General features: G+C 41.4%; 1 protein-coding gene across 1 annotated transcript in view; it reads left to right on the top strand.

Moving 5' to 3' along the window:
- LOC122815576 (vomeronasal type-2 receptor 26-like) overlaps window positions 1–9,459 on the top strand; it is a 42,001-nt gene extending 32,542 nt beyond the window's left edge. Inside the window, exon 3 of the mRNA XM_044088192.1 lies at window positions 8,561–9,459. Coding sequence (XP_043944127.1) covers window positions 8,561–9,459 — 899 coding nt within the window. The remainder of the gene's footprint in view (window positions 1–8,560) is intronic.
- Window positions 9,460–13,026: the final 3,567 nt, after the last annotated feature.

Here is a 13,026-nt window from a genome sequence, read left to right on the forward strand (position 1 = left end):
AATTTTTTCCTTAGATCTACTAGTTCTCTCCTCTCCTGCACTTTTACTAGCTTATTAGTCTAGCACTTTATCATAATAGACTTCTTGTAGCAATTATTGTAGCACACAAAAGTGCTACCAGCACTAAATGTTCTAAAAGGAAACAGCTCGAGTATTTATTATTAAAGGCCACCCATTCAGGCATGTCTAAAGGTCAGTTGCCTGTGCTTTCTCCTATTAACTTGGCGAACTTGGGCATCCTGAGGCAATGTAACAGCTGCCTCATGTACACCGACAACCCTCTCCTCTTACCTCCCAACATTTAGACTTGCAAGAGATGCACTTATATATCCAAATTGTAAGCCATGCACTCTCCAGTCAAGACCAGAATAGCTGGTCAAGAGGAGAAGGTCAACACTTGCACCACACCACATGGAACACATAGCCCTCCAGAACACACACTAGCACTGCCTTCACATAAAAACACAAACAACACACCCACCCTCATGGAGGCTCTCAATAAAAATCTATCCAAACAGCAGAGACCTCCAAGGCAGAAACATGCACAACACCACAACACTAATCACGAGACACATAACTCTCCTAAACAGTGTGGCACTCAACCAAAGCCCCTATGGAAAAACAGCATGCCCAGCACACTAGTCATAGGTGACTTAATAGTGAGGCAAACTGATGTCCCACTCACTAGGTTGAATAAGGAGAAAGTAACAGTCAGATGCCTATCAGGTGCCAGGATACAGCACATAACACATGCACTCAGGTCCCTCAACAACAGGTACAAATATGACTATGTCATTGTACATGTAGGTTGAATGACCTGAGACATAACTCCATAGACTACATAAAAAGAAATATGGAAGAGCTCTCGGATTATGTAGCCCACACAGGTATGACCCTAGCCCTGAGCAGCATCCTAACATCACCCAGAATGATACCACAGTAAAATGGAGAACATCGATATCTGTGCAGTAACTGAGACCTGGTTCAAGGCTCCAGACAGCACCCCTGCAATACCAGGCTAAAACTCTTACCACACTTTTCGGCCACCAAACCAGGACCGAAACACTAAAGGTGGAGGAGTGTCAATATTCACCAAGGATATTCACACCACCAGGCTAGTTGGCCAACACAATGTATCTGAAATTCTCCAAGTGCAACTAACACTAGGTAAGACTGCAATCCAAATTGTAGCTTGCTACAGATCCCCCACCATACCCCAAGATTCTCACTACACCTTTTTAAACATACTGGAAAATATTAAGATAGAACCAAACACCCTAATACTGGGTGATTTTAACTACCCTGCCATTAACTGGGAAAACTACTCATGTCCCAACACCTTTGCGCAACGGTTCTTGGAATTCATAAATTCCAACACCCTGGATCAACTAATCCATAGTCCCACCAGGGGCTCCAATATCCTAGACCTGGTCATTACCAACATGGCAAATCAATGCTCCATACCTATGGTCACCCCCTCGTTAGTCAGGTCTGACCATAAGCTAATCACCCTTAACATCCACATTACACCCCCACCCCCCAGTAAAGAAACCACCATAAAAAACTTCTCCAAAGCCAACTTCATGCTACTCAAGTCAGAAGTGACAAACCTCATGATACCCATGCAGACGGGAACTGAAAGTTCAACTGCTGAATCCTACACTAAGACACTGTATGAGCACATCCACTCATGCATGAATCGTGCCATCCCAAATAGAACCAAAATGCTCTCATCCAAAAAAGGAAGCCAATCTGGTGGTCCCCTGCCATAAACAAACTTTACAACAAAAGGAAGAAACTTTTGCAGAAAAGAGGAAAATCCCAGGATGCAAAAAACTCCCTTACTAGCCTCAGTAAGAAACTGAGATGCCTCATAAAATCCTCCAAAGCTAGTTATGAAAATAAAATTGCCAAAGATTCCAAAGACAACCACAAAGCATTCTATAACTATGTCAAGAATCTAAATGGCAATGCTCAGATCTGCTCTGAGCTAAAACAGAATGGCAATAAATATACTGATCCAAAGGATATTGCCAATATCCTGTCAGATCGATTCAGTGCCAACTTCGCCCCCCTCTCACCCCCTAAATGGCCCATCTCAATACCGGAAGATTGCCAAATTCCAGTAATAACGGCCACACAGGTACAAAACGCACTCTCTAAAGCCAAGAATACAGCATCCATGGGACCAGATGACATCCCGGGCTGTGTACTACATGAACTACAATATGAACTGGCACCTCACCTAAGTGTCATGTTTAATCATAGCCTCACCTCAGGTTTCGTGCCCACTGAGTGGCGCAGAGCTACAGTTATCCCAATCCACAAGGGGGGATCCACCTTGTATCCCTGAAACTACCGTCCCATCAGTCTGACAAGCCTTATCTGCAAGGCCATGGAGCGTATTATCATGGAACTTATAAACCAAGACATTGGCAACCTTCAAACACTGGACCCCACCCGGTTTGGGTTTGTGAAGGGCAGATCTTGTCTCCTGAACCTGATTGACTTCTTTGAATTAGTCTCCAGAGCCATGGACAAGGGTAAGGTGGTCCACACAGCCTATCTAGACCTTGCCAAGGCCTTTGACACCATCCCCCACTCTGGAATCATAGATAACATATTAAGTTGGGTATTAATCCCTATGTCACCCAATGGGTTGCTAAATGGCTTACTGATAGAACCCACACTGTAAAAGTAGCCGACTCCAAATCCAGCTCCAGACAAGTGACAAGTGGAGTACCTCAGGGTTCAGTCCTGGGGGCGCTCTTGTTTGGCATCTACTTCTCTGAAGTACAGGTCAACACTAAGGGACTCTGGCTAACAAAGTTTGCAGATGACTGCAAACTGGGAGCCATTATTGAATCCCCAAATGATGTGGATACTCTACAAAAGGGCCTTACTGAAACAGATGCTTGGTGCCAGAGCCATGGGCTCAAGCTCAATGCCAAGAAATGTATTGTTATCCCCTTTGGGAAAAAACATGTATCCATGAATTACCATATAGGTGGCAGTACACAAAACACAGAAAGTGTGATAAGAGACTTAGGGACACAGGTGGACAGTGGTCTCACCTTCGATAACCACATTGCCACAACAGTCAGGAAATCCTTCTATGTGGCACACCTCATCACGAAGGGCTTTTCATCCAGAAAAAAGGAGGTCATTGTCCCACTGTACTCATCCCTCATTAGACCCATTATAGAATACAATGCCCCATTTGGTATGTACCTCTCAAAACATCTGCAACAACTGGAAAGGCCTCAGAAATACCTCACTAAAAGAATCACAGGCATAAAGCAGATGCCCTACGCTGACCACCTTAAAAAACTCCAGCTATACTCTGTCGCATATTGTCTACTTAGAGGCGATCTCTGCTTAACATACAAGGCCATGTCAAACCCAGAGCTGTTGGACATGCTACACTTAAAGAAATCCCAATCCCTCAGAGCTACACGCTCCAGGGATCTAAACCTTGTCATCACAATAAACAAAACATGCTGGAGGGATAGGTTCCTGACCCAGTGACTCCCCAGACTCTGGAATAGATTGCCCATACATGTCAAGCAGAGTGCCTCTTTGGACCTCTTCAAGAGGAACCTTGACGTTTGGATGGGAGAAAGGAAATTCACCCCAGGGATCACGTCAGTCGCCCTGCTAGACAGGGGTCCAGGAAAGTAAATAATGTGGGAAGAAATAGCCAGGGAATTGTTATGGCTAGGCTTGTATAGGCCCTAGGGCTGATAGCCTAGTACCAACCTATGAACCTATGAACCTATGAACAAGCAGAAAATGACTGATTTCAACAATTGGCTAAGTTGCTGGTGTCAATCTAAGGGGATCCTGTATCTGTCTGCTTGGGATGACATGATTGACAGACCTCTAAGCTTTGCCAGAGATGACGTGCATATGTCATCCCTGGGCTTCTGGATACTGGCCAAGGCTCTTGCCACCCGTATAGTGCCATTTTAGGCAGTGTTCCAAAGACCAAATTGCCACCATAGCAGCTACAAACAAATTCAGTCTACCGGTCACACTGCTCAGCACTAGAAGTCTACATCTCAAAATGCACTCACTCAAAGCACTCAAAATGGAAAACATTGACATTTGTGCTTAACAGAGACCTGGTTCAAGGCAGCAGAAAGCACCGCTGCACTACCAAGCTATAACTCATTCCACACCTTTCGGCCCCAGAACTTGAACCAAAGCACCAAAGACAGTGGTGTTTCCATATTCATAAAGGATGTGTACACCTCCAGACTGGTACCTAGCATAACACATCAGAGATACTTCAGGTGCGGCTAACTATGGGTAAGACAGCGATTCAGGTTGTAGCCTGTTATAGGTCCCCAACCATGTCCCAAGATGCACACTCCATGTTCCTAAGCACCCTGGAGAATATTAGGGTCCAACCTAACACTCCCATACTGGGTGACTTTAACTACCCCTCCATTAACTGGGAAAACTACTCATGTACCAATACAGTTGCCCAGCATTTCCTGGAATTCATTAACTCCAATGGCCTGGACTAGCTCGTTCTTACCCGCACTAGAGGTATCAACATCCTTGACCTGATTATTACTAACATGGGCAACTGTTGCTCTACACCAGTAGTCAACTCCTCCCTGGTTAGTTCCGACCACAAACTAATCACCTTGGAAATCCACATCACTCCCACCCCACCCCTGCAAAGGTAACCAGCATGAAAAACATCTCCAAAGCTAACTTTGGGCTCCTAAAAACAGAGGTGGCTAACTTCACGGCACCCATGCAAATGGAGAATAGTTGCATGACTGCCAAATCATACACCAATGCACTGTACAAACACATACACAAATGCATGGATCTCACCATACCCAATAGAACCAAGACACTCTCCTCCAAAAAAAGGAAGCCAATCTGGTGGTCCCCTCCCATAAACAAACTCTACAATAGAAGGAGGAAACTGATTCTGAATAAGGTCAAGTCCCAAGACTGGAACAACTCCCCTATCAGCCTCAACAAATAGTTGAGATCTCTCATCAAGTTCTCTAAAGCTAGCTATGAAAACAGAATTGCAACAGATAGTAAAGACAACCACAAGGCCTTCTATAGTTATATAAAGAATCTCCATAGCAATACCCAGATGTGCTCTGAGCTACTGCACAATGGTACCTCCTATATTGAGATAACAGATATCGCCAATATACTGGCTGACAGATTCAGTGCCAACTTTACCCCCCCCCCAAGTACCAATCAAAATACCACTAAATTGCCAGGCACCCAGTATTATTGCTGCACAGATTAAAACAGCACTGTCCAAGGCCAAAAATACAGCTTCCATGGGACCTGACAATATCCTGGCTGTGTTCTACATGAACTTCAGAGTGAACTGGCACCTCACCTGTGTTCCCTGTTCAATCACAGCCTCACCTCAGGCTTTGTCCCTATCGAATAACGCACTGCTACGGTCATCCCTCTCCACAAAGGAGGAGTGACTACAGACCCTGGGAACTATCAGCCCATTAGCCTGACAAGTCTGATATGCAAAGCTATGGAATACATCATCATGGACCTAATAAACAAGGATATAGGGAATCTTCAAACTCTGGATCCCACACAGTTTGGTTTTGTGAAGGGTAGATCATGCCTTGTCAACTTGGTCGACATCTTTGAGTCAGTCACCAGAGCTGTGGATGAAGGCAAGGTGGTTCATACAGCCTACCTTGATCTGGACAAGGCCTTTGATACCATTCCCCACTTAGGAATCATAGAAAAACTCACTAAGCTAGGCATTAATCCCTATCTCACTAGGTGAGTTGCAAACTGGCTCACAGATAGAACCCATAGTGTGAAAGTAGCTGACTCCAAGTCAGACAGCCGACCAGTCACTAGTGAAGTCCCACAGGGATCGGTCCAGGGTCCTCTCCTGTTTGGTATCTACTTCTCAGGAGTCCAAGCCGACATGAAGGGACTCTGACTGACAAAGTTCACAGACGATTACAAATTGGGAGCCATCATTCACTGAGAGCAACGACTGGTATCAGAACCATGTCCTTAAGCTCAATGCCAAAAAATGCGTCGTGATCCCCTTTGAGAAAAACCCAGTTCCCATGAATTACCACATCGATGGTAGTCCACTGAATACAGAAGGCATTACAAGAGATCTGGGAAGACAGGTTGACAGCAGCCTCTCTTTTGACCACCAGATTGCCACTGTAGTCAGAAAGTCCTTCTATGTGGCACATCTCATTACAAGGGTTTTGCATCCAGGAAGAAAAAGGTCATTGTTTCCCTCTACTCTCCCTCATTAGGCCAATCATCGAGTCCAGTGCCCCATTTGGCATGTACCTCACTAGATACCTGCAACAACTGAAGATGCCACAAGAAGTACCTCACAAGGAATATCCTAGTTCTTAAACACTTGTCCTACATGGAAAGACTCAAAAAAACTCCAACTATTCTCTGTCTCATACCGCCTACTTAGAGGCGATCTCTGCTTGATGTACAAAGCCATGTCTGACCCAGCTCTGTTAGAAATGCTACATGTAAAGAAATCCTAATCTCTCCACACCACATGCTCCAGAGTCCTCAACCTCATAACCACAATCAACAGAACGTGCTGGAGGGACAGGTTCAAAACACAGAGACTGCCCATGCTATGGAATAGACATCACATACATGTCAGACAGAGCACCTCACTGACCCTCTTCAAGAGAAATCTTGATGAGTGGAGGTCTTGATGAGTGGATGGGAAACAGAAAATTCACCCTGGGGATCACTTCAGTGGTTCTACTCGACAGAGGCCCTGGGAAACTCAGGCCGGGTGGCACAACGCCAGGGTAATTCTATGAGCTAGGCTTGTAAAGGCTCCAGGGTCATTAGCTTAGTACACACCTATGAACCTATGAACATATGAAATTTGCAATCATAATGGGGAAATTAAAGCTATACACAAGAAAGCCAACCCCATCTTTAAAACAGCAGCATCACTCCCATTTCCTGATTATCACCCTGATGGGAACAAATGGACCTTAAACATCTCTAATGGGGAAATAACTGGTTCAATAGGGATTCTGTTTTGAGGCTAAATGATCAAGTTGGGGACTAAACCAAGAAAAATAAAAGGCTTAACTGTTTTCCTTTTTTTTCTTTTTGGCCTCTGCCTCAAATTTAACTACATGTATTGCCTTGATCATTTCACTGTGCCATTTACTCCATCTGTAATGAAAGACAGGCACCAGACATGATTCTCCCACCCACAGAGGGGCTGGGTGTTCATGGCTTGGCCCTACTAATTCCCTACATGTGCCTTGGGACATATCTGAATTTGGGCCTGCAAGGTTATTCTGTGGGATTACTTACTTCCAAAAATTAAGCTGACAGACACACTTTCTCCTTGAGAAAAACATTTCCTCTGGCCCTGCAGTCCCCAACAAACTGTTTGAAAAATGCATGAGAATGTGCAACTCCCTTCTTACCCTGATAGAAGCAACTAGGCCAGCCACCTTATTTTCCCTTCTTACCCTGATAGAAGCAACTAGGCCAGCCACCTCATTCTTCCTTCTTACCCTGATAGAAGCAACTAGGCCAGCCACCTCATTCTTCCTTCTTACCCTGATAGAAGCAACTAGGCCAGCCACTTCATTCTTCCTTCTTACCCTGATAGAAGCAACTAGGCCATCCACTTCATTCTTCTCCCATCCCTGCTATCTCCCATGATGCCAAGACCAGTAACTGTTCTCAGTATGTCTGGGTTATAATAAGTTCTCTTGCATTCCATGCCATAATGTCAACTGTCACATCAAAGTATTTAACTGGACAGACAAAGTTGAATTTGCCCTTCTAATAGTATATTGTACAGTTATGAGAATATTCAGTATCTATGTGCCTGTTTTAGAAAATATAAAACAGTTTCATATTCTTGCTACATAAAAAAGCAGTACACAAAATGGCATGACATCATGTGAAAATGTTAATTCAGTGAATGAAAGCATATTTGATATTATGTGGCATTTACAGTTTCAAAGGTATTCAGCAACAAAGCTAATGGAAATCTTCATGGTATCCACATTTTCACTAGTATTTTTAGGTACTTAAATGTCATAATATAAAATGTGCATGTTCCTGTTTGCCTGTAGGTATGTATTTAGGTATATTTTGCACAAACATGGACACACTGATACAGACACACACACACACACACACACACACACACACACACACACACACACGCACATATATATATATATATATATATATATATATATATATATATATATATATGTATATATATATGTGTGTATATATATATATAGAACATATATCACTGGTATGATAATCAGTTTAGTTAGAAAATAACTATAGTTCTTGTGATGAGTGGCACAGACAAAATAAAAAGATGGCAATCTAGTGGGGTAAAAAGACAATTAGAATAGGGAAAGACAGCAGGAAGTGTGGGTTTTGAGGCAAGTTAATTAGCAGAAAGTAAACACATCAAATCCAAGTAAAAAACAAATCTATTTTATTTTTTAACTGCTGTTTGTCTTATAATTTCAGTTTAATATCTATTCTCTTTCAGATGCCAGCAACTGCATTATATGTCCCGAAGAACTTTGGTCAAATGAGAAAAGAGACAAATGTGTTCCAAAAATCATAGACTATTTGTCCTTTAATGACCCCTTGGGTTCAATCTTAACCATACTAGCAAGCGCATTCTCCTTGATTTCAGCTTCGTTCCTCTGCATTTTTGTAAAGTTTCAGGACTCTCCAATAGTTAAAGCTAATAACCGAGAACTTAGCTACCTTTTGCTGTGTGGTCTTATACTGTGCTTCATCTGTCCTATTATATTCATAGGGAAGCCCCAGTATCTCAGCTGCATACTGCGTCAGACTGCATTTGGTGTGATATTTTCTATTTGTGTTTCATCTCTTCAGGCCAAAACTGTAATTGTGGTCATAGCATTTAAAGCAACACGTCCAACTAGTACGCTGAGACTGTGGGTAGGCTCAAGGTGGATTCCATACTCCATTGTCACATTTAGTGCTATTACACAACTTATTATATGTGTAGTTTGGATAGCTGTTGCCACTCCATTTCCACAGAAGAATATTAACTCTGAACTCGGTAAAATAATATTTGAGTGCAATGAAGGCTCTACTGTCATGCTATACTGCATGCTTTGTTATTTGGGACTTTTAGCTACAGTCTGCTTTATAATAGCTTTCTTAGCAAAAAATTTACCAGATTCCTTTAATGAGGCTAAGCATATTACATTCAGTATGGTTGTTTTTATCAGTGTATGGCTTTCTTTCATTCCAGCATATGTGAGCACTAGAGGAAAATATGTTGTTGTTGTAGAAATTTTTACAATCTTGGCTTCCAGTGCTGGATTGTTATTCTGCATATTTATACCAAAAATGTATATAATTTTACTAAGGCCAGATTTGAACACCAGAGAAAAATTAACAGGCAAATAAAACTCTAAGCATCTATCAACTGCCTTATTTAATATCTTGTTTAATAATTACATGTAAAATGATTTGTTTGGATTGTTGTATTACCAGCTTAATTTTGAAAGTTGTGGTTGTTCATACAAATGCCCTTTCTGTTTTATTACTATGTAGTTCAAGGTTCATTTCTAATTGTAGAAAAAAATAAGTGTTTTCCAGGAACAAACATGATGCAATAATGATAACAGAGATGTCAGTGTCACTATTATTGGAAACATTGTAACTAGTTTACACAATGGTATGCAATGCTTGACAGAGTGTCGAAAGATGAAAGTATTTCAATAAATGTATATACTGACCAACCTGTTCATCTCCACTCTTTCATTTCATTTTCGAGCATCTTGCAATTTAATTCGTATATGCTTATTATCTATATATTTTTTTAATTTACTTACCTTTATACCAATTTCTTATGTATTCCATGTAACTACTGTTTGTAATGTTATGTAACTCCAGTACTAGTTACCGCTGAACAACCCAGGGTGAGCCTCAAGTTGATTGGTTTTGATCAGCACCTTACCCTAGTAAAAAATAAATAAAATACAAAATTAATAAAATAAATATTATTTCTATATATGCTACAACATCAGTAACCTGTGGTAAGAATGTCAACACTTAAAAAGGTTTCAGTGTGACATAGGACAAATAAAACCCTTTGATATCTGCCTTATGAACTTTAGTGGAATTATATTATTTTATAGTGGAATTATGGAATATATTCTAGTATACAGCAATATAGCTACTGCTTGAGAAACATTTTCTCTAAATACAGAGCAATGTAAAAGCTTAAAATGCAAAGTGTATGCCATAAGTTTCCCAGTGTACACTATGCTGTGTTACATACTATACTAGTGTATTTCCATACTATGGTAATATTTATTATACATGTGTGTACATAAAAGCTGTATCCCTTGTTTCTGCATACATAAAAGTTGATGCAATCATGTATCCACCCAGGTACTGATTTGTTATATCTGACCATGTGTGCAACAGCGTCATAGATTTGGTTGTCTGATTCCATGTTATTGTGTATTTGTGCATTTCACATAAATAACACAACTTTACTTTTTCTCCTGTTTAATTTCAACATTTTGAAGTAGTCAAACATAGTAGCAAATGACATCAGAGATCACACTGCTTGTCTAGTTCGGTTTGTGCAGACCGCAGTACTTGGATTTCATCTAAATATTTGCCTTTAAGGGACTGAGTGCAATTGATGGTAAAAGCATGTTGACTTCTTTCAAGACCCTGAGGAATAACTATATACAAACAAGCTCTGTGACATCCAGCTAAGTGAAGAGTCTGTCTTTGTTCATTTGTATTGAGGTTTCCTAATTATTTGTGTTTGATTTAAAAAAAAATCATTTAAAGCATAACAAAATAGGAGTGTTTACTCAAAGTCTGAGGATTTTAAACATAATCCCCAGGACGCTGAAAACACAGATGCAATTAGCAGAATGTTATTAACTCTGAAATTGTGATATCTTGGAGAAGTCCCACTTCCCTGAGGTGCAATAAATTGTAGTTAGTATACGATGATGAAAAAATATACAATGTAGTCAGAGTAGAATTGATCTTTATTTAAGACAGAGTCTACAACATGAGAATGAATTAAGTTTTGTTTAATTTCTCTGTCATTGTACATTTTGATAACTGCTTCACTACAATCTAGTTTAGGAGATTTGTAATCCAACTTCCAATGATTGCATCCTGAGCTTTTTGAAAAAAATCAAGGTATGTCTTCACAATTCAAGCAAATGCTTTTTATTTATTTATTAACAGTTGTTTGCCAGGAAAGTCCGACATGGAACAAAGCCAATTTTCAATGGAGGCCCAGGGAGAAACACTCCAGATGCATGTCTTTGTACTGTAGGTGGCAACTCCACAAATTTCATATTTTTGGAGCCATGGTTGTTAGTACAAAAACAGAAATGACAAACGGTTCAGCACAAACAAATCTTTACAGTGGTAATGTTCATTAGATTCTAGGTCTTAAACTGGATTTTTTAAGTCATAATAAATACAGGTCAGGTTTCATAGGTTCATAGTTTCATAGGTAGGTACTAGGCTATTGGCCCTAGGGCCTATATAAGCCTAAACAAAAATGTACCCTGGCTTTCGCCACCCAAGTAAATTATTTTCCTGTGCCCCTGTCAAGCAGAACCACAGAAGTGATCCCCGGGGTGAATTTCCTATTACCCATCCAATCATCAAGATTTTTCTTGAAGAGTGCTAATGATGAACTCTGTTTGACATAGATAGGTAGACTGTTCCAGAGTATGGGAAGTCTCTGGGACAGGAATCTATCCCTCCAGCATGTTCTGTTTATTGTGGTGACAAGGTTTAGGTCCCTAGAGCGTGCAGCTCAGAGGGATTGGGATTTCTTTAAGTGAAGCATGTCCAACAGCTCTGGGTTTGACATAGCTTTGTATGTTAGGCAGAGATCGCCTCTGAGTAGGTGATATGCGATGGAGTAAAGCTGGAGTTTTTTGAGACGGTCTGCGTAAGGCATCTGTTTGAGGCCAGTAATCCTCTTTGTGAGGTATTTTTGCAGCCTTTCCAGTTGTTGTAGATGTCTTGTGAGGTACATACCAAAAGGGGCGTTGTACTCTATAATGGGTCTAATGAGTGATGAGTAGAGGGGAACAATGACCTCTTTTTTTCTGGATGAGAAACCTTTTGTGATGAGGTGTGCCACGTAAAAGGATTTCCTGACCACTTTGGCGATGTGATTATCAAAGGAGAGACTACTGTCCACCTGTGTCCCAAGGTCTCTTATCACACTTTCAATGTTAAGTAGACTACCGCCTATGTGGTAGTTCATGGGTACAGAATTTTTACCAAAGGGGATGACAATGCACTTTTTGGCATTGAGCTTGAGACCATGTCTTTGACACCAGGCATCTGTCTCAGTGAGGCCCTTTTGTAGGATGTCCACATCATTAGGAGTTTCAATTATGGCTCCTAGTTTGCAGTCATCTGCAAATTTAGTTAGCCAAAGACCTTCTGTGTTATCCTGTACTTCAGAGAAGTAGATACCAAACAGGAGAGGACCCAGGACTGAACCCTGTGGTACTCCATTTGTCACTGGTCTGAAGTCTGATTTGGAGTCTGCTACTTTCACAGTGTGGGTTCTTTCAGTAAGCCAGTTGGAAACCCATCTTGTGACATAGAGATTTATACCTAGTTTAGTGAGTTTATCTATAATTCCAGAGTGGGGGGATGGTGACGAACGCCTTGGCGAGATCTAGATAGGCTGTGTGAGCCACCTTACTCTCATCTATGGCTTTGGTGACTACTTCAAAGAAGTCTATCAGGTTTAGGAGACATGATCTGCCTTTTACAAACCCAAACTGTGTGGGGTCCAGGGTTTGGAGATCTCCAATGTCTTTGTTTATGAGATCCATGATGATACGTTCTGTGGCCTTGCAGACGAGACTCATCAGGCTAATGGGGCGGTAGTTCCTGAGGTCTGTTGTGCCCCCCCCCCTTTGTGGAGTGGGATAACTGTCATGGTGCACCATTCAATGGGCA

This window comes from Protopterus annectens, chromosome 1.part1 (genome assembly GCF_019279795.1).
Source record: "Protopterus annectens isolate FY-2018-M chromosome 1.part1, PAN1.0, whole genome shotgun sequence".
NCBI lineage: Eukaryota > Metazoa > Chordata > Ceratodontiformes > Protopteridae > Protopterus > Protopterus annectens.